This window comes from Rhinopithecus roxellana, chromosome 16 (genome assembly GCF_007565055.1).
Source record: "Rhinopithecus roxellana isolate Shanxi Qingling chromosome 16, ASM756505v1, whole genome shotgun sequence".
In the NCBI taxonomy this organism is placed as follows: Eukaryota; Metazoa; Chordata; class Mammalia; order Primates; family Cercopithecidae; genus Rhinopithecus; species Rhinopithecus roxellana.
This window is the reverse complement of record NC_044564.1, coordinates 48,758,754-48,784,059: the sequence shown is the minus strand read 5'-3', so window position 1 is coordinate 48,784,059 and position 25,306 is coordinate 48,758,754. Positions and strand designations below refer to the sequence as shown.

General features: G+C 39.6%; 1 protein-coding gene across 33 annotated transcripts in view; it reads right to left on the bottom strand.

Moving 5' to 3' along the window:
- Positions 1-25,306, bottom strand: part of TRPM3 (transient receptor potential cation channel subfamily M member 3) — a 938,690-nt gene that overhangs the window by 206,970 nt on the left and 706,414 nt on the right. For all 33 annotated transcript variants that reach the window (XM_030919577.1, XM_030919573.1, XM_030919579.1 and 30 more), the window contains one exon: positions 21,805-21,928. In XM_030919577.1, the coding sequence (XP_030775437.1) occupies positions 21,805-21,928 (124 nt within the window). The remainder of the gene's footprint in view (positions 1-21,804; positions 21,929-25,306) is intronic.

The following is a 25,306-nucleotide window of genomic DNA, read 5'->3' as shown; positions in this document are numbered from 1 at the left end:
CTTTACACATGAGAGTTAAATACTTAGCTCTCCCAGCAACCCAGGGTGTTGGGTATCGACAATTCTGAGGAGTAAATCCTATGTGGTGCTGACACCCTGACCTGATAAGTAACACTGACCATCTCCTTCCTGCTTACAGTAGTAAGAGACTACCATTTTTCTAAGCAAGAAACATCTTCGACTTTTTGTTCCTTTCTCAGATACAGACAGGATGTCCATTTGAAAAACAAAAACAAGAAGAGAGAGCGAGAGAGGGGCGCGCCCAAGACGGCCGAATAGGAACAGCTCCAGCCTCCAGCTCCCAGCGTGAGTGACACAGAAGATGGGTGATTTCTGCATTTTCAACTGAGGTACTGGGTTCATTTCACTGGGGCGTGTCAGACAGTTGGTGCTGGTCCGCTGGTGCAGCCCGACCAACGAGAGCTGAAGCAGGGCGAGGCATCCCCTCACCTGGGAACCGCAAGGGGGAAGGGAATCCCTTTTCTTAGCCAAAGGAAATTGAGACACACAACACCTGGAAAATTGGGTAACTCACACCCTAATACTGTCCTTTACCAAGGGTCTTAGCAAATGACACACCAGGAGATTATATCCCACACCTGGCCCAGAGGGTCTCACGCCCACGGAGCCTCCCTCATTGCTAGCACAGCAGTCTGAGATTTAACTGCAAGGTGGCAGCGAGGCTGGGGGAGGGGCGCCTGTCATTGCTGAGGCTTAAGTAGGTAAACAAAGCTGCCAGAAAGCTCAAATTGGGTGGAGCCCACCACAGCTCAAGGAGGCCGGCCTGCCTCTGTAGACTCCTCCTCTGGGGACAGGGCATAGCCAAACAAAAAGCAGCAGAAACCTTGGCAGAAGTAATTGCCCATGTCTGACAGCTTTGAAGAGAGCAGTGGATTTCCCAGCACGGAGTCTGAGATCTGAGAGAGGACAGACTGCCTGCTCAAGTGGGTCCCTGATCCCTGAGTAGCCTAACTGGGAGACATCCCCCACTAGGTGCAGACCGACACCTCACACCTCACACAGTGGGATACACCCCTGAGACGAAGCTTCCACAGCAAGAATCAGACAGCAACACTCGCTGTTCAAAAATATTCTATCTTCTGTAGCCTCTGCTGCTAATACACAGGCAAACAAGGTCTGGAGTGGACCTCAATCAAACTCCAACAGACCTACAGCTGAGGGTCCTGACTGTTAGAAGGAAAACTAACAAACAGAAAGGACACCCATACCAAAACCCCATCAGTATGTCACCATCGTCAAAGACCAAAGGCAGATAAAACCACAAAGATGGGGAAAAAGCAGTGCAGAAAAGCTGGAAATTCAAAAAATCAGAGCACATCTCCCCCTCCAAAGGAACGCAGCTCATCGCCAGCAACAGAACAAAGCTGGACAGAGAATGACTTTGACAAGTTGAGAGAAGAAGGCTTCAGTCAATCAAACTTCTCAGAGCTAAAGGAGGAACAATGTAACCAGTGCAAATAAACTAAAAACCTTGAAAAAAGAATGGATGAATGGATAACTAGAATAATCTATGCAGAGAAGACCTTAAAAGAACTGATAGAGATGAAAACCATAACACGAGAACTACATGACAAATACACAAGCTTCAGTAAACGATTTGATCAACTGGAAGATCAAATGAATGATGGAAGATCAAATGAATGAAATGAAGCGAGAAGAGAAGTGTAGAGAAAAAAGAGTAAAAATAAATGAACAAATCCTCCAAGAAATATGGGATTATGTGAAAAGACCAAATCTACGTCTGATTGGTGTGCGTGAACGTGACGGGGAAAATGGAACCAAGTTGGAAAACACTCGGCAGGATATCATCCAGGAGAACTTCCCCAACCTAGTAAGGCAGGCCAACATTCAAATTCAGGAATACAGAGAATGCCACAGAGATATTCCTTGAAAAGAGCAACTCCAAGACACATAATTGTCAGATTCACCAAAGCTGAAATGAAGGAAAAAATGTTAAGGGCAACCAGAGAGAAAGGTCAGGTTGCACACATCAGACTAACAGTAGATCTCTCGGCAGAAACTCTACAAGCCAGAAGAGAGTGGGGGCCAATATTCAACATTCTTAAAGGAATGAATTTTCAACCCAGAATTTCATATCCAGTCAAACTACATTTCATAAGTGAAGGAGAAATAAAATCCTTCACAGACAAGCAAATACTTAGAGATTTTGTCACCACCAGGCCTACCCTACAAGAGATCCTGAAGGAAGCACTAAACATGGAAAGGAACAACAGGTACCAGCCATCGCAAAAACATGTCAAAATGTAAAGTTCATTGATGCTAGGAAGAAACTGCATCAACTAGCAAGCAAAATAACCAGCTAATCCCATAATGACAGGATCAAGTTCACATATAACAGTATTAACCTTAAATGTAAATGGACTAAATGGTCCAATTGAAGACACAGACTGGCAAATTGGATAAAGAGTCAAGACCCATCAGTTTGCTGTGTTCAGGAGACCCATCTCACATGCAGAGACATACATAGGCTCAAAATAAAGGGATGGAGGAAGATCTACAAAGCAAATGGAAAACAAAAAAAGCAGGGGTTGCAATCCTAGTCTCTGATAAAACAGACTTGAAACCATCAAAGATCAAAAGAGACAAAGAAGGCCATTACATAATGGTAAAGGGATCAATTCAACAGGAAGAGCTAACTCTCCTAAATATATATGCACCCAATACAGGAGCACCCAGATTCATAAAGCAAGTCCTTAGAGACTTACACAGAGACTTAGACTCCCATACAATCATAATGGAGACTTTAACACCCCACTGTCAACATTAGACAGATCAATGAGACAGAAAGTTAACAAGGATATCCAGGAATTGAACTCAACTCTGCACCAAGCAGACCTAATAGATGTCTACAGAACTCTCCACCCCAAATCAACAGAATATACATTCTTTTCAGCACCACATCACACTTATTCCAAAGTCGACCACATAGTTGGAAGTAAAACACTGCTCTGCAAATGTAAAAGAACAGAAATTATAACAAACTTGTCTCTCAGACCACAGTGCAATCAAACTAGAACTCAGGACTAAGAAACTCAATCAAAACCACTCAACTACATGGAAACTGAACAACCTGCTCCTGAATGACTACTGGGTACAGAATGAAATGAAGGTAGAAATAAAGATGTTCTCTGAAACCAATGAGAACAAAGATACAACACACCAGAATCTCTGGGACACATTCAAAGCAGTGTGTAGAGGGAAATTTATAGCACTAAATGCCCACAAGAGAAAGCAGGAAAGATCTAAAATTGACACCCTAACATCACAATTAAAAGAACCAGAGAAGCGAAAGCAAACACATTCAAAAGCTAGCAGAAGGCAAGAAATAACTAAGATCAGAGCAGAACTGAAGGAGATAGAGACACAAAAAACCCTCCAAAAAATCAATGAATCCAGGAGTTGGTTTTTTGAGAAGATCAACAAAATTCATAGACTGCTAACAAACTAATAAAGAAGAAAAGAGAGAAGAATCAAATAGATGCAATAAAAAATGATAAAGGGGATATTACCACTGACCCCACAGAAATACAAACTACCATCAGAGAATACTATAAACACCTCTATGCAAATAAACTAGAAAACCTAGAAGAAATGGATAATTTCCTGGACACTTACACTCTCCCAAGACTAAACCAGGAAGAAGTTGAATCCCTGAATAGAACAATAGCAGGCTCTGAAATTGAGGCAATAATTAATAGCCTACCAACCAAAAAAGTCCAGGAACAGACGGATTCACAGCCGAATTCTATCACAGGTACAAGGAGGAGTTGGTACCATTCCTTCTGAAACTATTCCAATCAACAGAAAAAGAGGGAATCCTCCCTAACTCATTTTATGAGGCCAACATCATCCTGATACCAAAGCCTGACAGAAATACAAAAAAAAAAAAAAAAGAGAATTTTAGACCAATATCCCTGATGAACATTGATGCAAAAATCTTCAATAAAATACTGGCAAACCAAATCCAGCAGCACATCAAAAAGCTTATCCACCATGATCAAGTGGGCTTCATCCCTGGGATGCAAGGCTGGTTCAACATTCGCAAATCAATAAATGTAATCCAGCTTATAAACAGAACCAAAGACAAAAACCACATGATTATCTCAATAGATGCAGAAAAGGCCTTTGACAAAATTCAACAGCCCTTCATGCTAAAAACGCTCAATAAATTCAGTATTGATGGAATGTATCTCAAAATAATAAGAGCTATTTATGACAAACCCACAGCCAATATCATACTGAATGAGCAAAAACTGGAAGCATTCCCTTTGAAAACTGGCACAAGACAGGGATGCCCTCTCTCACCACTCCTATTCAACATAGTGTTGGAAGTTCTGGCTAGGTCAATCAGGAAGAGAAAGAAATCAAGGGTATTCAGTTAGGAAAAGAAGAAGTCAAATTGTCCCTGTTTGCAGATGACATGACTATATATTTAGAAAACCCCATTGTCTCAGCCCAAAATCTCCTTAAGCTGATAAGCAACTTCAGCAAAGTCTCAGGATACAAAATTAATGTGCAAAAATCACAAGCATTCTTATACACCAGTAACACACAAACAGAGAGCCAAATCATGAATGAACTCCCATTCACAATAGCTTCAAAGAGAATCAAATACCTAGGAATCCAACTTACAAGGGATGTAATGGACCTCTTCAAGGAGAACTACCAACCACTGCTCAGTGAAATAAAAGAGGACACAAACAAATGGAAGAACATACCATGCTCATGGATAGGAAAAATCAATATTGAGAAAATGGCCATACTGCCCAAGGTTATTTATAGATTCAATGCCATCCCCATTAAGCTACCAATGACTTTCTTCACAGAATTGGGAAAAAAAACTGCTTTAAAGTTCATATGGAACCAAAAAAGACCCCACATTGCCAAGACAATCCTAAGCCAAAAGAACAAAGCTGGAGGCATCATTCTACCTGACTTCAAACTATACTACAAGGCTACAGTAACCAAAACAAAATGGTACTGGTACCAAAACAGAGATATAGAACAAAGGAACAGAACAGATCCTTGAGAAATAATACCACACATCTACAGCCAACTGATCTTTGACAAACATGACAAAAACAAGAAATGGGGAAAGGATTCCCTATTTAATAAATGGTGCTGGGAAAATTGGCTAGCCATAAGTAGAAAACTGAAACTGGATCCTTTCCTTACTCCATATACTAAAATTAATTTAAGATGGATTGGAGACTTAAATGTTAGATCTAAAACCATAAAAACCCTAGAAGAAAACCTAGGTAATACCATTCAGGACATAGGCATGGGCAAGGACTTCATGTCTAAAACACCAAAAGCAATGGCAACAAAAGCCAAAATTGACAAATGGGATCTAATTAAACTAAAGAGCTTCTGCACAGCAAAAGAAACTACCATCAGAGTGAACAGGCAACCTACAGAATGGGAGAAAATTTTTGCAATCTACTCATCTGACAAAGGGCTGATAACTGAAACCTATAAAGAACTCAAACAAATTTACAAGAAAAAAACAAACAACCCCATCAGAAAGTGGGCAAAGGATATGAACAGACACTTCTCAAAAGAAGATATTCATACAGCCAACAGACACATGAAAAAATGCTCATCATCACTAGCCATCAGAGAAATGCAAATCAAAACCACAATGAGATACCATCTCACACCAGTTAGAATGGCAATCCTTAAAAAATCAGGAAATAATAGGTGCTGGAGAGGATGTGGAGAAATAGGAACACTTTAACACTGTTGGTGGGACTGTAAACTAGTTCAACCATTGTGGAAAACAGTGTGGCAATTCCTCAAGGATCTAGAACTAGAAATACCATTTGACCCAGCCATCCCATTACTGGGTATATACCCAAAGGATTATAAGTCATGCTGCTATAAAGACACATGTACACGTATGTTTATTGTGGCACTATTCACAATAGCAAAGACTTGGAATCAACCCAAATGTCCACCAGTGACAGACTGGATAAAGAAAATGTGGCACATATACACCATGGAATACTATGCAGCCATAAAAAAGGATGAGTTCGTGTCCTTTGTGGGGACATGGATGCAGCTGGAAACCATCATTCTCAGCACACTATTGCAAGAACAGAAAACCAAATACCACATGTTCTCACTCATAGGTGGGGATTGAGCTATGAGAACACTTGAACACAGGAAGGGGAACATCACACATTAGGGCCTGTTGTGGGGTGGGGGCAGGGGGAGGGATAGCATTAGGAGATATAACTAATGTAAATGATGAGTAATGGGTGCAGCACACCAACATGGCGCATGTATACATATGTAAAAAAACCTGCACGTTGTGCACATGTACCCTAGAACTTAAAGTATAATAATAAAATATATATATATATATAAAGTGATTTTTAATATTCACTGGTTGATGGGATTACAGATTAAACTATGTATTTGCATTGGGAAAAAAAAGAGAGACAGAGATGAAACTTATTTAAAAATCGTGCTTGCTTGGTTTTTATGACTCTATTAAGGGGTAGGTAGAGAGTTGGCCTTCAGTTTCCTAAAAGTGGAAATAGAATTGTAATTGGATGCCAACATCAGCTTCAAACATACCCTCATAAACATAATAAATCTCCTTGCACTGGAAGGTAGTGGAGTCAGCCTCCAGAGACTCATCTATAAGGCACAGACAATAGCCCTCTGCTGTATTCTCCAGTGTCTAAGGGAAGGTCATCAGCTCTGGAGCCTGAGGGCCTGCAGAGAATGGGAAACCATGTAACATTGGGATACTTCTTGGTCTTGCATTTGGTAGGGGATACAGGGCATGTTAAATCCTTGGATAAAAATCTTTTGGTATATCTATATTTATCATATTGGGGTAAAAAAAAAAAATCAAACCATTGTTTTGACCAAAAGGAGGAAGGCCCAAGTATGACAGATTCTAGAACACACGGGAATTATCACTGTTTTAAAGCTGAGGATCCCAGGGCTCAATGCAGGTTAAGTCATTGAATGATGAAGGCAGAGTTGGAATCCAGGTTTGTCTGCTTCTAGCACTTGGTTACAATTGCCACATTAGATTGCTTCCCATGAGTTGCACAATTTAAGTGGATGGGCCTGGATGAAATCCAAGCCCATAAACCAAATGTATAACTCCCTAAGGAGATGTGCCTCTGTGTTAGTAGAGATTTTAACAAAATTTATAGATGCTGAATATGTATCAGCCCCATTAATGCATATACATCTGAATTCATTCATTCACTCACTTATTCATTAAAGATTTATTGTCTGCTGTGTATATGCTATGGTATTAAGCACAACTAGGCAAGAGTAAGTGCAAGAGAAACATAGAACAATGAATCAGACAGATTCTGCTCTTAAGAGCTTGCATGGGAAGTCAGAGATATACATAAACAAAGTATAAATGACAAGCACAAGGGAGTTACAAATAAAGGAGGTAAATGGATTCCAGGTGTGTGTGTGCGTGTGCACATGCAAATGCAGATATGTGCATGTGTTTGGCAATTGAATATGACCAAAGAGAATGCTCTAAGCTTGAACAATATAGGGAAACAGAAAATTTTAAAATGACTGTAAGGAGATCTGTTTGGTTAGCGTGATGAATCCATAAAGAAGCAATGGAATTTTGGGCTGAAACTGCAGGCAAAACATTCTACTTTACATTCAAAAGAGTGATATGATTGGCTCTGCTTCAACAAGGACTATCAGGCATTTTTATGGCAAAGGACCAGCAAACCACTGCCTGTGGGTCAAATTTGTTTTATAGTCTGTTTTTCTGTGAGCAGTAACCTGAGAATGATTTTTACATTTTAAAGGGTTGTTGAAAAATAAGAAAGCAAAGAACAATATGTGACAGAGACTCTATCTTGTATGCAAAACCTGAAATATTTACTATCTTCCACTTTAAAGAAAAGTTTGCCAACCCATGCAGTGTGTAGGATGCATCAATAGGGCAATACTGGACTAGGTGACCGAGTTCATAGGGAATAGCAATCGTCTAAGCAAGGAAGAATGAGGGTATGAGTGAGAGTGGAATTTGGAAATGCAGGAGCCGGGGGAAAGCAAGGCTAGATATTTGTGCGTTTGGGAGTTGTCTTGATTAAAATGGTAATGGAAGTCACAGTAGTGAATGAAAGGGAAAAGAATCAATAATTGATCATAGGTAAACATTTGTTTTTAGAGTGGTGAGGAAGACGAGGGTCTAACAATGGAAAAAGAAAATGAATGGTAACAGAAGTGTTAAAGAAACAGAAAATCAAGAGTCTAACATGAAATTCACAAGAAAGTAAGAAGAAAGAGGAAGTTGACAGCCTCAAATGCTATAGAAAATTTACTAAAAAGGTTGCAAAAGTGATGGCCTAATATCTTTGCTTCCATTTATTCCATTAGCACAATTTGTACGTCCTTGGCTTTGTTTGCCTTATGCTGCCCTACCCAAGAGAGAATGTGGTGATAATGAGGTATTAGAGCCATAGCTGCCAGGGTACGACAGTGACCTAGCCCTTTAGTTTAGCTTCTCATGTTGTATGTCTATTATATTCTAAATAAAGGTAGACGCCAAGTCTCTTCTAACTCTCCTCAAAGTACTTCTTCTCCATGTCAACTGGCGGATATGTGATTGCTAGGATTTGAATATTTGTGTCTCCTTCAAATTCATATGTTGACTCTTAATCACCAAGATGATGGTATTAGGAGGTGGGGCCTTTGAGAAGTGATTAGGTCATGAGGTCTTTGCCCTGATGAATGGGATTAGTGCCCTTACGAAAAAGGTCCAAGGAAGCTTGCTGGCCCCCTCCACCACATGAAGATGCAGCAAGTATGTGCCATCTATGAGAAAGTGGGCCCTCACCAGATACTGTATCTGCTGGAGTCTTGATCTTGGACTGTCCAGCTTCCAGATACTGAATTTGCTAGAGTCTTGATTTTGGACTGGCCAGCCTCCAGAACTGTGAACAATAAATCTCTGTTGTTTATAAACTACCCAGATTATGATATTTCATTATAGGAGCCTGAACAGACTAAAACAATGGTCCCTGGAGATTTCTTGACTGATGTGGCTTAAGAAAAAATTAGTTTATTTTGTTTTTTATTTTTTTGAGACAAGGTCTTGCTCTGTCCCCTGGGCTGGAGTACAGTGGTGTGATCTCAGCTCACTGCAGCCTCAAACTCCCTGGCTTAGGAGATTTAGCTAGAACTCCAAGTACATGCCACCACAACCAGTACATATACATACATATGTATATATGCGTGTATATATACATTTGTGTGTGTGTGTGTGTGTGTGTGTGTGTGTGTGTGTGTGTGTGTGGAGATAGGGTTTTGCTATGTTGCCCAGGCTGGTCTTAAACTCCTGGGCTCAAGTGATCCACACTTCTCAGCCTCCCAATATCCTGGGACTATGGGCGTGAGTCACTGTGTCCAGACAAAAGTTGGTTTATTTTCATTCCTGTGTATCTTGAATTGATGTACTGGTTTGAACAGACTTAGTACTCTAGTTGCAATGTTTGCTTCTTGATTTTAGAATCATTACTGCAAATGAGAGCCAGCTGTAGGGAAGTAGGAAGCCCATGTTACCATACTATAAAGTCTGCGAAGTGCATTACAAATACCCCCAAGATATAGTCAAGAAATTAAGATGTTTAAGTAATTTTACCACATGAATTATGATTAGACAGCTATTTTTTTCTTTCTACATTCAGGCCATGAGTGCACCAATAAATACTCAATAACTAGCACAAATCCAAAATAAGTCATTGGACAACTATGTTATTTTGAAAACTAGAGGGCAGAGTTAAGAAATAGTAAATAACATCCCACTTATTAAAATTGTTAAAGCAATTTACCAGAAACTGTGTAGTAATAAAGTCAGAAAACTGGAATATGCTCTAGGTTCTGAGGTAAGAAGAATAAAAATCAGATTATTTCCTATATTTCATAAACAAGTAGTACTAAAATGAAGTCATCTTGGAGAAGGCAACAAATTATATAAAATTATTAGTGCTTTATTTGATTTTTATCTTCTAACATAATTAAATATGAGCTAACATTTCACCTTTATGGAAAAAGAAGTCTGGCATATAAATATTTCATTTGCGTAAGAGAAGCATAACGGATAAAGTCCATTTAACCTAGATGTAGATTCAATGGCTAATTATTGAAATCTCTCTCCCTTTCTCTTTCTTGACAGTCACTGCAGGTATCTCATTTAAAATAATTACTATTTAATCTGGGTTATGGTAACCAACTAATTCTAGCGAGGTTATGCATATCATAAATAGTGTCAGGGTCCCTATAGAAGTAATGATACATAACAGCTTTCACCAACACGCAGCTTAGACATAGGCTACTAGGCTGTACTGTAAGATTGTATTATGCATTTTCTGTTGAAAATCAGAGTAAGCAATTGTGAGATGTCATGGCTGGATGCTCGCAGTTTCATGTGATCGTGCAAGTGGAAATGGCAGCAGAAGAGAATCTTTTCGCAAATGAAAGAAAGTATGGGAGTTTGGAAAGCATGAATTGTTGGTTGGGAAACAGGGTGGTACAAAGAAGTAATGGAAGTGTGGAGATCCATCCAGACTGCATTCAGACTGTGGAGGGCCTCAAAGCCACATTAAATAGTTTGAACCCTTGTCAGTAACAAAAGCAAGTCCTTGAAACTATCTGAGCAAAGAAGTTAACAAGTCAGGTCTGGGCCTCAAGCATCAAGCCTGGAGCAGTATGTGGAACAGCTTGGAGGACGGACAACAAGGTTTCCTTTCTGGGACTAGGTAGGCCCTGGTGAAGAAAACTGAGGATCAGAATGAGGATGATGGCACTGGAATCAATGTAGAGCAGGCGGATGTGAGAGACACTGCCAAGAAACTCAGAATAACTTGGCAACAATTGAATGGTGGTGGTGCAATGAGGATAGGGGAACTGAAGCTTTCAAGATTGAGAAAACGAAACGAGAATTGGAATGGGAAACACTGTGGAGATGTAGGGCTGGGAAGCACCGGAGGATATTAGAGAGGCTGATTTTGTTTCTGGACATGTAGAACCTGAAGTAATGACGGGACAACCAGGTGAGACATCCAACCGCAAGCTGTGATTATGGTTGGAGAGATTGAGATAGCAAGGTTAGGACCAGAAATAGTTTTGTGAATAATTTCCAATGAGATTGTTGGTAAAGCCAACAGGAGATGTATGATATTACCAAGAAAAAGAAAGGGTATTATAATGAAATATCTAAATGAGACTTAGCAATTGAGACTATCTTACTGAATAAATGAATGAAATTTAAAATGTATTCAGGGTAATTATCACAGAATACATGCAATTAGACTAATTTACCACTTAAAAATAGAGCATCTAATATGATATTAAAAACAAAGGCTATATATAATTTTTAAGAAACTCACCTAACATATAGGGCACAGAAAAGCTGAAAATAAAATAAGAAAAAGCATGAAGAATTCCTATATTGGGGAAGTATGAACTAAAAGAAGCTGATGTAAGTGGATTAATATCGGATGAACTGAAATGCAAGACAAAGCATTGTCAGGAATAAATAAAGTTACTGAATAATGATAGAAAAGTATCTCACCAGGAAACATTGCTAGTCTAAAAACTTATAAGCCTAACAACATCATCTCAAGATATATAAAGCAAAAATTTGATAGACTTTTAAAGAGAAATTGACACAATCTCCCATGATAGGAGACTTAAAATTACTTCTTCAAAAATGACACAAAGAACAAAAGGACTGAGAACAAAGAAGTTTCAGGTAATGTCCACATTTATGGATGAAAGTAATGAGAAGCGCAAGGAAAAGAGGAGGAGAAACAGAAAAGTTGAAGGACTAACAGAAAAGTACAATGTCATTGAAATTTTAGGAAGGTAGAAAAGACAGAAGTAGAACTCAATGCAGAGGTAGTAATAGAGTTGCTATTCAAGAAATGTACATTTTCTAGAGAAAAATCATGGAGGAAACGCAAAGTGATGGGATGTGTTGCCTGTTTAAAGAATGACTGTAGCTCAAGCCTGTAATCCCAGCACTTTGGGAGGCCGAGACGGGCAGATCACGAGGTCAGGAGATCGAAACCATCCTGGCTAACACAGTGAAACCCCGTCTCTACTAAAAAATACAAAAAACTAGCCGGACGAGGTGGCGGGCACCTGTAGTCCCAGCTACTCGGGAGGCTGAGACAGGAGAATGGTGTGAACCCAGGAGGCAGAGTTTGCAGTGAGCCGAGATCCGGCCACTGCACTCCAGCCTGGGTGATAGAGCGAGACTCTGCCTCAAAAAAAAAAAAAAAGAAAAAAAAAGAATGACTGTAGAGAAGAAGAGGGGCACTACTTCCTCTGATACTACATAGAAAAAAAAAGGCATGGCTCAAGATATAGTCACACCAGGATAAAGGAGAAGAAAGTGGGGGAGCTTAAATTTATGACCTTTGATTTCCTTTAGGGAGAAGTCTTCTGTTGAGCATGAGGAGAATGAATCTTTAAATTCAATGCAATTTCAATCCACATCTCAACAATGTGTGTGTGTGTGTTTGTGTGTGTGTGTGTGCATGCACATGTACATGCAATCTGAAAGGCTGAGTATAAAATTTATCTATAAGGGCAAAGGGCTAAAATAGTTGGCAACCCTGGAGAAGTGTCACAAGGAGTGTGACTTGCCCTATCATACATCAGGGCTTATTATAAAGTCACACTGATTAGAAAAGTAGGGCACCAGGGCAGGACTAGACAAGTAGCAAAGACAGAAAGGCTCATGTATAGGTGGAAACCTGCTTTATGAAAGAGCTGGCATTATGCAACATAAGGATGGACCATTCAATAAATGACGCAAGGTCAGCTAGTCATCCACATGGATCCCCACTTCATATCATATACAAAATAATCAGTTATAGATGGGTTACAGATTTAATGTGGAAGGTGAAACTAGACACATTTTAGTAGAATATATAGAAGAATATATTTTTGAAATTTGGGTACAGAAGAGTCCATTAAACAAGAGGCAAAAAGCACAAAACATAAAAAAGGCTGATACATTTAATTACAGTCATGGGCTGCATAATGACGTTTCAGTCAACGATGCATTGTGTATGTAACAGTGGTGCCAAGAGATTATAATATTATATTTTTATTGTAACTTTTTTATCTTTGGATTTGTTTAGATACACAAATACCTACCATTGTGTTACAATTGCCTACAGTATTCACAACTGTAATATGCCATTCAAGTCTGTAGCTGAGGGACAAATAGGCTATACCATAGAATCTAGGTGTGTAGTACACTATGTTTTCTAGGTTTTTAGAAACACACTCTATAGGCTGGGCACGGTGGCTCACACCTGTACTCTCAGCACTTTGGGAGGCTGAGGCGGGTGGATCACCTGAGGTCTGGAGTTCGAGACCAGCCTGACCAACATGGTGAAACCCCATCTCCACTAAAAATATAAAAATTAGCTGAGCATGGTGGCTGGTGCTCCCAAAAGCTACTTGGGAGGCTGAGGCAGGGGAGTTGCTTGAACCCGGGAGGTGGAGGTTGCAGTGAGCCAAGATCACACAACTGCACTCCATCCTGGGCGACAGAGCAAGACTCTGTCTCAAAAAAAAGAAATACACTATCATGTTCATACAACAATGAAATAGCCCTAATGACACATTTCTCAGGATGTGTCCCTGTTGTTAAGTAATGCGTGACTGTACATTAAATTTGGGAATTTCTGTTTATCAAAGTACATAAAGAAAAGTGAAAAAACAAGCCCCAAACTGAGAAAATGTATCTGTAACACAACCAACAAAAGATTAGTGTTTAACATAAATAAAAAGAATAAGAGGATGTGGCTGTGGTTTGAAACTTGAAAAGAATATAAAAGATTTAGAACAATGATTGTAGGAAATAGGAGAGCCTATCGACTAGAGATAAATATGAGGATTGGCCGGCGTTATTGAAGGCCTAATTGAATTAGACTGAATGACTCAGCTTTGGGAGTGGTACAAGAAGCATCAGGCACATATAGATCAATTGACAGGTGAGGGAACCCAGATGGGAGCGGGGAGGGTGGAAAGACATAGTGCAAACTCTCAACAAGGCACAAGGTAAAGAAAACTATTTTGAACATGTTTTTACACAGATTACTTGACATGTTTGATCTCAGGCTTATGAACAGAGAAGCTTGGCATCCAGGTTCAGGTTCAGTATGAATGAAGTGGTGGGAGGGGGAAGGTAGGGCAGTTATCTTTGGAGTGGGGAGTAGATTTTAAAGTCTTAGATTTTGGAGCAGCAAGGCTTTGAGTGGAGGCATGATTCCCAGGTGTGACTGGGAAGAGATGGAAAGATGAACTGATTGGATGCTAGGAGGTCTGGCTGCTGTCAGGGGAGGAGAGTGAATGAGAGGAGTCACCAGTGTGGAAGTAGAAGGTGGTGAACTAGGAGCAGGGCTGGTGTTGTCATCACCATGACTTGTTTAGGGCCACACAACCATGGGGTTTACAATGCCAAGTCCAAGTGGTCCTCCTTCACTCCAGGGTATCAAAAGCAAATGTACTACCCCAGTCTGGGACTGGTGGGTTGGCAGTGGTGATAGAGGAAGGCTTCTGCAGTTGCTCAGAGGACAGACAGGAGCTCCAGGAGGCAGCAGCAAAAAGGAGCTGGCACTGCCCTCTGGAACAAACGGCTCTTGGTTTCTGTGCACATAATGGGCCTCACTGTGTGCATGGCCACCTGTGTCCTCTTTTCCTGGTCTTGATATTCTTTATGACCAGACCCCTCTTGAGGAGGAAGAGAATAGAGGGACACCTGATCCCTGACATCTGTTCCCAAATGAATATGTTGTAGACAGTCTTTCTTTATCTCTTTAATTTCTATTCTTTACCTGAAAACAATGATAGAACTTAGGTTACAGGTTGATTCCTAGAAGGACATATCTCTCTAAAGGGGACAGGTTTTGAGTAAGCAGAGAACTGAATTTCTTCAAGATGTATATGAAGTGAGCAGAAAGTATAGCAGTAACTCTGTGTGATGATGTCGTGAGGGACTGCCCCACCTAGCTTGAAATTGCAGACCCAAGGCATATTTTTCACGAGGCCACACCACCCAGCGGCCTATCCATAGTGCAGGCTTTATTATGTAAGTCAGTTAAGTTCTGGGATGAGAAAGATGTCACATCAATTCTAGAACCAAATAGCTTAGCCAAACTTGGCAATGGTTAAACTGGCCTCATAATATTATATCCCATGTAGTTTGTAAGGGGAATCAAAAGAAACGTGAAGGATACATGAGAAAAGAGGAACTCTACGATGATGCAATGCCTCCTTGTTTTGTGTGCTATGCTATGGAGCCTAATGAGTAGAAAACATGGGCTCTGCAGCAAGACAGTCCTAGCTTGGCTCTTCTTGGCTGTGTACATCTGCCCACCTCTCCTAGCCTCAATTCCTTTCCTTGTCTCTGCAAGAGGATAAAACAATGCCTACTTTGTGTTTACCTTATTTTCAAGGCATCTAGTACCGTCCATGCACATAAGTAGTTCCTCAAAATTTGAAATTATAGTTATACTGTAATTTTGATTTAAAAATTTCTAACTTATTTCTGCCTAGATGTGGAAATAATCTGTTGCTTGTTAAGAACACACAGGCCAACGTTTAAATTTAGGAAATACAAAGAACACCACAAAGATACTCCTTGAGAAGAGCAACCCCAAGACACATAATTGTCAGATTCACCAAGGTTGAAATGAAGGAAAAAATGTTAAGGGCAGCCAGAGAGAAAGGTCAGGTTACCCACAAAGGGCAACCCATCAGACTAACAGCAGATCTCTCTGCAGAAACTCAACAAGCCAGAAGAGAGTGGGGGCCAATATTCAACATTCTTAAAGAAGAGAATTTTCAACCCAGAATTTTATATCCAGCCAAACTATGCTTCACAAGTGAAGAAGAAATAAAATCTTTTACAGACAAGCAAATGCTGAGAGATTTTGTCACCAGCAGACCTACCTTACCAGAGCTCCTGAAGGAGACACTAAATATGGAAAGGAAAAACTGATACCAGCCACTGCAAAAACATACCAAATTGTAAAAACCATTGACACTGTGAAGAAACTGCATCAACAAATGGGCAAAATAACCAGCTAGCATCATAATGACAGGATCAAATTCATACATAACAACATTAACCTTAAATGTAAACAGGCTAAATGCCCTAATTAAAAGACACAAACTTTGAGACTTTTTGGTATGCTGTATTCAGGAGACCTATCTCACGTGCAAAGACACACATAGGCTCAAAATAAAGGGATGGAGAAATATTTACTAAGCAAATGGAAAGAAAAAAAAAAAAAAGAAGAAAAGAAAAGCAGGGGTTGCAATCCTAATCCTAATCTCTGATAAAACAGACTTTAAACCAACAAAGATCAAAAAACAAACAAACAAACAAACAAACAAAAACAAACAAAGAAGGGCATTACATAATGGTAAAGGGATCAATGCAACAAGAAGAGCTAACTATTCTAAATATATATGCACCCAATACAGCATCCAGATTCATAAAACAAGTTCTTAGCGACCTACAAAAAGACTTAGACTCCCATACAATAATAGTGGGAGATTTTAACACCTCCCACTGTCAATATTAGACAGATCAATGAGACAAAAAGTTAACAAGGATATTCAGGACTTGAACTCACCTCTAGACCAAGCAGACCTAATAGACGTACATTCTTCTCAGCACCACATCACACTTACTCTAAAACTGACCACATAATTGGAAATAAAACAATCCTCAGGAAATGCAAAAGAATGGAAATCAACAATCTCTCAGACTACAGTGCAATCAAATTAGAACTCAGGATTAAAGAAGTCACTTAAAACCATACAACTACATGGAAACTGAACAACCTGCTTCTGAATGACTACTGTGTAAATAACGAAATTGAGGCAGAAATAAAGAAGTTATTTGAAACCAACAAGAATAAAGACACAACCGTACCAGAATCTCTGGGATACAGCTAAAGCAGTGTTTAGAGGTAAATTTGTAGCACTAAATGCCCACAGGAGAAAGTGGAACGGATCTGAAATCGACACCCTAATGTCACAATGAAAAGAACTAAAGAAGCAAGAGCAAATTCAAAAGCTAGCAGAAGACAAGAAATAACTAAGATCAGAGCAGAACTGAAGGAGATAGAGACATGAAAAACCTTTCAAAAAAATAAATGAATCCAAGAGCTGATTTTCTGAAATGATCAACAAAATAGATAGACCAGACTAATAAAGAAGAAAAGAGAAGAATCAAATAGACACAATAAAAAAAGATAAAGGGGATATCACCACTGATCCCACGGAAATACAAAGTACCATCAGAGAATAGTATTAACACCGCTACACAAATAAACTGGAAAATCTAGAAGAAATGGATACATTCCTGGACAAACACACCCTCCCAAGACTAAACCAGGAAGAAGTCGAATCCCTGAATAGACCAAAAACAAGTTCTGAAATTGAGGCAGTAATTAATAGCCTACCAACCAAAAAAAGCCCAGGGCCAGATGGATTCACAGCCAAATTCTAGCAGAGGTACAAAGAGGAACTGGTACCATTTCTTCTGAAACTATTCCAAACAATAGAAAAATATGGACTCCTCCATAACTCATTTTATGAGGCCAGCATCATCCTGATACCAAAGCCTGGCAGAGACACAATAAAAAAGGAAAGTTTCAGGCCAATATTCATGATGAACATCAATGAGAAAATCCTCAATAAAATAATGGCAAACCAAATCCAGCAGCACATCAAAAAGCTTATCCACCATGATAAAGTCAGCTTCATCCCTGGGATGGAAGTCTGGTTCAACACATGCATATCAATAAACGTAATCTAACACATAAACAGAACCAATGACAAAAACCACATGATTATCTCAATAGATGCAGAAAAGGGCTTCAATAAAATGTAACATCCCCTCATGCTAAAAACTCTCAATAAACTAGGTATTGATGGAATGTATCTCAAAATAATAAGAGCTATTTATGACAAACCCACAGCCCATATTATATTGAATATGCAAAAGCTGGAAGTATTCCCTTTGAAAACTGGCACAAGAAAAGGATGCCCTGTCTCACCACTCCTATTCAACATAGTATTGCAAATTCTGGCCAGGGCAATCAGGCAAGAGAAAGAAATAAAGGGTATTCAAATAGGAAGAGAGGAAGTCAAATCGTCTCTGTTTGCAGATGACATGATTGTATATTTAGAAAACTCCATCATCTGAGCCCAAAATCTCCTTAAGCTGATAAGCAACTTCAGCAAAGTCTCAGGATACAAAATCAATGTGAAAAAAATCACAAGGATTCCTATACACCAATAACAGACAAACAGAGAGCCAAATCATGAGTGAACTCCCATTCACAATTGCTACAAAGAGAATAAAATACCTAGGAATACAACTTACAAGGGATGTGAAGGACCTGTTCAAGAAGAACTACAAACCACTGCTCAAGGAAATAAGAGAGGACACAAACGAATGGAAAAACATTCCATGCTCACGGATAGAAAGGATCAATATTGTGAAAATGGCCATACTGCCCAAAGTAATTTATAGATTTAATGCTATTGTTACCAAGCTACCATTGACTTTCTTCACAGAGTTAAGAAAAACCACTTTAAATTGCATATGAAACCAAAAAAGAGCCCGCATGGCCAAGGCAATCCTAAGCAGAAAGAACAAAGTTGGAGGCATCACACTACCTGACTTCAAACTATAGTACAAGACTACAGTAACCATAACAGTATAGTACTGGTACCAAAACACATATATACAGCACTGGAACAGAACAGAGGCCTCAGAAATAATGCCACACATCTACAACCATCTGATCTTTGACAAACCTGACAAAAACAAGCAATGGAGAAAGGATTCCCTACTTAATAAATAGTGTTGGGAAAACTGGCTAGCTATATGCAGAAAAGTGAAACTGGACCCTTTCCTTACACCTTATACAAAAATTAACTCAAGATGGATTAAAGACTTCAATGTAAAACCTAAAACCACAAAAACCCTAGAAGAAAACCTAGGCAATACCATTCAGGACATAGTTAGGGGCAAAGACTTCATGACTAAAAACCAAAAGCAATGGCAACAAAAGCCAAAATTGACAAATGGGATCTAATTAAGCTAAAGAGCTTTCGCACAACAAAAGAAACTATCATCAGAATGAACAGACAACCTACAGAATGAGAGACAGTTTTTGCAATCTATCCATGTGACAAGGGGCTAATATCTAGAATCTATGAAGAACTTAAACACATTTAGAAGAAAAAAACCCATCAAAAAGTGGGCAAAGGATATTAACAGACACTTCTCAAAAGAAGACATTTATGCAGCCAACAGACATATGAAAACAAAGTTCATAATCACTGGTCATTAGAGAAATGTAAATCAAAACTACAATGAGATACCATCTCATGCCAGTTAGAATGGCAATCATTAAAAAGTCAGGAAACAACAGATGCTGGAGAGGATGTGGAGACATAGGAATGGTTTTACACTGTTGGTGGGAGTGTAAATTAGTTCAATTATTGTGGAAGACAGTGTAGTGTTTCCTCAAGGATCTAGAACCAGAAATACCATTTGAACCAGCAATCCCATTACTGGGTATATACCCAAAGGATTATAAATCATTCTACTATAAAGACACTTGCACACGTATGTTTATTGCAGCACTGTTCACAATAGTGAAAACTTGGAAGCAACCCAAATGTCCATCAATGATAGGCTGGATAAAGAAAATGTGGCACATACACGCCATGGAATACTATGCAGCCATGAAAAAGGATGAGTTCATGTCTTTTGCAGGGACATGGATGAAGCTGTAAACCATCATTCTCAGCAAACTAACACAAGAACAGAAAACAAAACACCACATGTTCTCACTCATAAGTGGGAGTTGAACAATGAGAACACATTGACACAGGGAGGGGAACTCACACACTGGGGCCTCTTAGCGGGTGGGGGGTTAGGGGAGGGATAGCATTAGGAGAAATATCTAAAGTAGATGATGGGTTGATGGGTGTAGCACACACCATGGCACGTGTATACACCTACCTAACAAACCTGCACATTCTGCACAAGTATCCCAGAATTTAAAGTGTAATTAAAAAAAAAAAAACAATTTTTTAAAGAAAGAACTCATTTCCTGAGCCCGGAGATAGGAATACCTCACATTTCTTACAACAAATAACTTGCATTAAAATGCAGTTAACTTTTTCAGCAGAGACCATGATTAAACAACATGAAATTTAGGCAGAATTCTGCAAAAACAGTCCCATGAAATACCTAGAAAAGTTCATTCAGCCTCATTTGGTTTTATGACTTCCCACTGGTTCCTAGAATTTTGCTCCTAGCTGCCTTTCTAGGAAATTTGCAGGACTGCTGAAATGTATAGTCCTGGTAAGGTCTCTCAATTAGAATTAGCCTCAGCAATGGAAAAGCATCAGTATTTCGAAGAGAATCCCTAATGTGGCATGTAGAAGCTCAGGGCTTCAGTGTCTCTTTGGACAGAGGAAGTATGTGAGCTGCAACACCATGAGCTAACCACATCCGGGATGGGAGGATGTCACACGTGGGTGGTACCTTCATGTGTAGTAGAGTTCTCCTGGAATGCCAGCAGTCATGACTGGGTGCCCCACCCGCTCGCTGGCTTCTATACATGGGGCAGCCAGACTGTGTACCTAGGTATTGTCCTATTCTTCTCATCTTCACTCATCTCATCCCAAACCTGGAAGCTGCTGAAAGGTTTCTCACAAAGACTACGTGGATGCTTCCTGGAGATGAGTCTTGCCCACTCTGATCAATTCCTTTTTTTTTTTCCTAAACGTTTTGCTATCTCTCTCAGCAGTTGGGTTTAACTGACCTTTGAGAATAGTCTCTCTGATTGAGGCCTGGGGGCACCTACCCAGAGTGGGTGATCCACTGCATTGGCTTCAATGCAACACTTTCTGAATAAAAATACTCCATACAGAGGTTAAACATCACTGACTTTGAGTCTTAGCTCCTCGTTTACTGATCAAATGAGCTGAGTTTCCTCATCTGTAAGATGAGGGGAATAATTGTACCTCTCTCATCAGGACAGTTGCAAAGGTCACATGAATTTATATGCATAAAGATCTTGTTTCCTGCCTGGCAGATAGCAAGTTCTTGTTAAATGTTTGAGTAAGCAGAGAACAAAATCACATGGTCTTGTTCATCCTAACCGGGTCACTGATTATACCACATTTGTAAGACATTTTGCTCTGATTTTAGAAACACTTCAGTAGCTATAGATTCCTCCAGGATTTCTTGAGTATGTTTCTCCATTTTCTACCTGTACAGACTAGTCTAACAGCCTGGATTCTTTGTCATTAAAGCTGTTTGACATGAAGCACACCAGTGGTTCACGACTTATAAGCAAAATGAAACCCCAAACCTAAGAAGATCAAGCTGAAGCGTTTTCCAGGAGGGGACCAATTTTGTCACTTCAAATCATTTGGTTGAGGCAGTCAGAGCATTTGGACGAGCTCCAAAAGGAAATGATGCTAAAATTCTGCTGCACACACCTTATTAACTCCAAGGCAGTAAAAGCAGTGTCTTTTTTACTCAAGAGAGGAAGCTACTGGAGCCAATGGAGCCTGAGGAGAGTCGTAAGCTGGGCCAGAAAGAGAGAATGTCACATGATTTGAGAAAATGTTGTGTGATTCAAGAAAATGACTGAAAATGTGGAGACAGCTGGCCACCCATGAGGAATTACCTACCAATTCCTTCTTCTTCATGCACTCCATAAGGATGATGAACAGATGCTGAGCTTGGGTTCGAGTGTATGTGAAAGTCTTCTGTATAGTCACCAACAGCTGGTCCCTCAAAGATTCATTTATCAGTCTGCAAATAAAAACAACGTCAAAAGCAGGTCAACCAACTCCTATTCAGCACATATTTCTGAGCAATACAGAGCTCAAGAGGGAATTATCAGGGTTTACTTTAGACAGGAGTTGCTTCTGTATTTTTCTCACAAAAGGTATCCCGCCTGTGATAATTAAAAAAGCAAGGCATTTAAAAATAAATCAATTTTACTATCTGAGAACCTAACAGAGTAAAGTAGAAAGATTGATTTAGATATTTTAATTTTATTTTTCTGTTTTTCATATGGCATGTGTCTAATGCCCTCTTCCTCAAGTTTGCTTATCAAAAAATACCTTCAATTAATCATCTGCATCTTCTTGGTAAGAATTTGCTATAGTACTGTTCTTAACAGTACTATATAAATCTCCTAACAGTACTGCAGGAGATTTAAATTGCAGCGTCATCTCTAATTGTGGAAATAAAGACAATATTTCATTAATAAGTTTTTGAACATCCATAAGCAGAAATAGGAGTTATGTTTTCCCAAATTCATTTCATGTAGGTGGCAGCCTGTCTGGCCTATGATTTAGGTATTCATTATTCATGTCAAGCTTTTGCTCTGTTACAGCGAATAGTAAGACAGTATCATGTTGGCTACCTGATTAAAAGATAGTTTTATGCTGTAGAAGAATAAATGAAAACAGGAAAGAGGCATCATATCCAATCAATGCTCAATTATGTCTTGAATATGAATCAATCACAACTAATTTTTAACTTCTTTCTCATTACCCTGGTGAGAACAGGGCTTTTTTTACTAGCCATTAAATGGCAGGGAAGGAAAATTCACTTTATTAATAACAGATACTATTCAAAATCAGGAAGACAAAACTGCTTTCAAGGACCAGTGGCAAAATTACCATAATTTGCTTAGTATTTTACAGATTACAAATTGCTTTCATAATTAAAGTATCAGCAACTCCTAAATAAAATAGTAAAATAAATCATGATCTCAGTTGCTGATTACAGGAACCCTACAGACAAAGGGTTTGTTCTATTTCACAGGCAGGACATTTTAGCCAGAAAGAGCCCAGTGTTTAAATTCATGCAGCAAATAAGTGACAGAGTCATCAGAATCAGAACCTAGTTCTTCTGCTTATTTGTCCAGGGCTCTTTCCACCACACCATGCTGCCTCTGTTTACACCAAGTGGATCACACCACTGCCTCTCTTCATCACTGTGGCCATTTGAGCAGGCAGTTGTGGAGTTTCCTTCAACATGAAAGCAAGACAAACTTTATTGCTTAAAAGAAGGCAAGATGCGGAGCTGGAAGATATCTTCCGATCAGTGACCTGCTGTGTTCCAGTGTATGTGTGTTTCACCTGAACTCACTAGGTTGGATATTATGACAGCCCTGCCTTGAGGAAGGTGGCATTCCTCATGACAGAACTATACCAACAATCCTGGAAGGTCACTCAGCTGGACGAAGGATTGGGTCACCCCTTTCCCTACTCCTCCAGCGTGTATATTCTATGTCAAGAATATACACATTAAGGCTGGGCGCTGTGGCTCCCACCTGTAATCCTAGGACTTTGGGAGGCTGAGGCAGGTGGCTCACTTGAGCCCAGGAGTTCGAGATCAGCCTGGGCAATACAGTGAGACCTTGTCTCTACAAAAAATTATAAAGTTAGTTGGGCACGGTGGTGCATGCCTGTAGTCCCAGCTACTTGAGATGCTGAGGTGGGAAGATCTCTTGAGCCAGGGAGGCAGTGAGCCAAGATCACACCACTGTACTCCAGCCTGGGTGACAGGGCCAGAACCTGTCTAAAAAAATTTATTATTTAGAAAAAGAGGATGGTTGAAAAAAATAACGCCAGATCCTCTCTTGAGATTATCTTAATTATACTGAATGACTCTGTGGTCTTAGCTGTGGACCAGATTGAAGTATTTATTCATTCATTCATTCATTCATTCATTCATTCATTCGTTTAGTCATTCAACAAATGCATAGTGAATGTCTACTTAGTGCCACACACCAGGATGTGCCAGGATCAGAGGAGCTATATATGCACTCCCAGCCTTCAATGAGCTTATGCGCCAGTGGCGTAGAAAGATGTGAACCAGCAATCCAACCGTGATTGTCAGTGGAAAAGAAGTAGAGAAGCTTGTGGCAAATGTATCTAATCTAATCTAAGGGATTCAGGGACGACTTTTCTGAGGGAGTGCTGTTTTATCTGAGACACGAATGAGTGAGTATCAGCATAGTTGGGGCTGGAAGGGTTGGGTAAGAGAATTCACAGCAGACAAAATGGCATGAACGGGCCCAGTTTGGAAAAAATAAAAAGTCAGTATGGCTGGAGCTAAGAGAGCAAATTAAAGAGTGGAACAAAATAGGGCTGCAGAGGGGGTGAGCAGGAACAAGATCAATGGGGGACTTTGAAGGTGATGTTATAGAGATTTTAGGTTTTATCCCCCAGACAATGAAAAGCCATTAAAAGATTTAAGCAGAAGGGTGGCATGATCACAATTGTGTTGCCAATTAATTTTCTTGAAAAGTAAAGACATGCACACTCAGATCTAGGCATGTGTCTACCTGACAGGTAACCCAAGTGGATGAGTCTAGAGAGTTCTTCAGTATCAAGCATCCATTAATTTTGTACAGGATTAACAACAGAAAGGATTCTCCTGATTAGCCACTTGATAGATATAATCATTCATCTGCAGGTGTTTAATTTTGATAACAACTCAAAATTTGTTTTCTACTATCAACCATCTGTAATGAAATCTCAGCTCCCCAGGTTCATTATATGCTTGAGGGATCTGTCTGACACTTGCATCCAATCTGTCACTTTCTAAAAATTGAGGAATGATGTGCAATTTAGCTGATTATGGGTTTCAGTGGTTAGGAGAGCTGAAAGACAGTAAGAATCTCATCCTCTGAGCCCAATTTCCCAGTTGCTGAAGTTATGGCTTTGGCTAGATCATTTAATGACAAGAACCGTAGAATTCTAGAAGTAGAAGGATTCTCTAGGGTGTTTTCCAAAGTGTGGGATACCTGTTACAGGTAGAACAAAGATGATTTGATCTATTCAAAGCATAAAGTTACAGCAATTAAATATTAAATAACTGCCCTTTCTGATTCAGTTCTTTTTCCATCCTTCTGATTGCAACAAGAAGAAAATCTCATTTTTAGTGCTTTCCTGCCTTTAACAGCTCCCCAACACTTGTAGATCTCCCCTTTTAACAAAGAAAAGATATTAGGTCTCATGCCTTTGGCAAAAAGAGTTTAATAACATTGTTTTAAATAAGATCCCACAAAACATTTGATGTGTCTGTAGCACGTCATGGTTTAACGTACACAATGGGCTTCAGAGATAATCTCACAACAATCTATGAGGCAAGTGGGATTAATTTCATTTT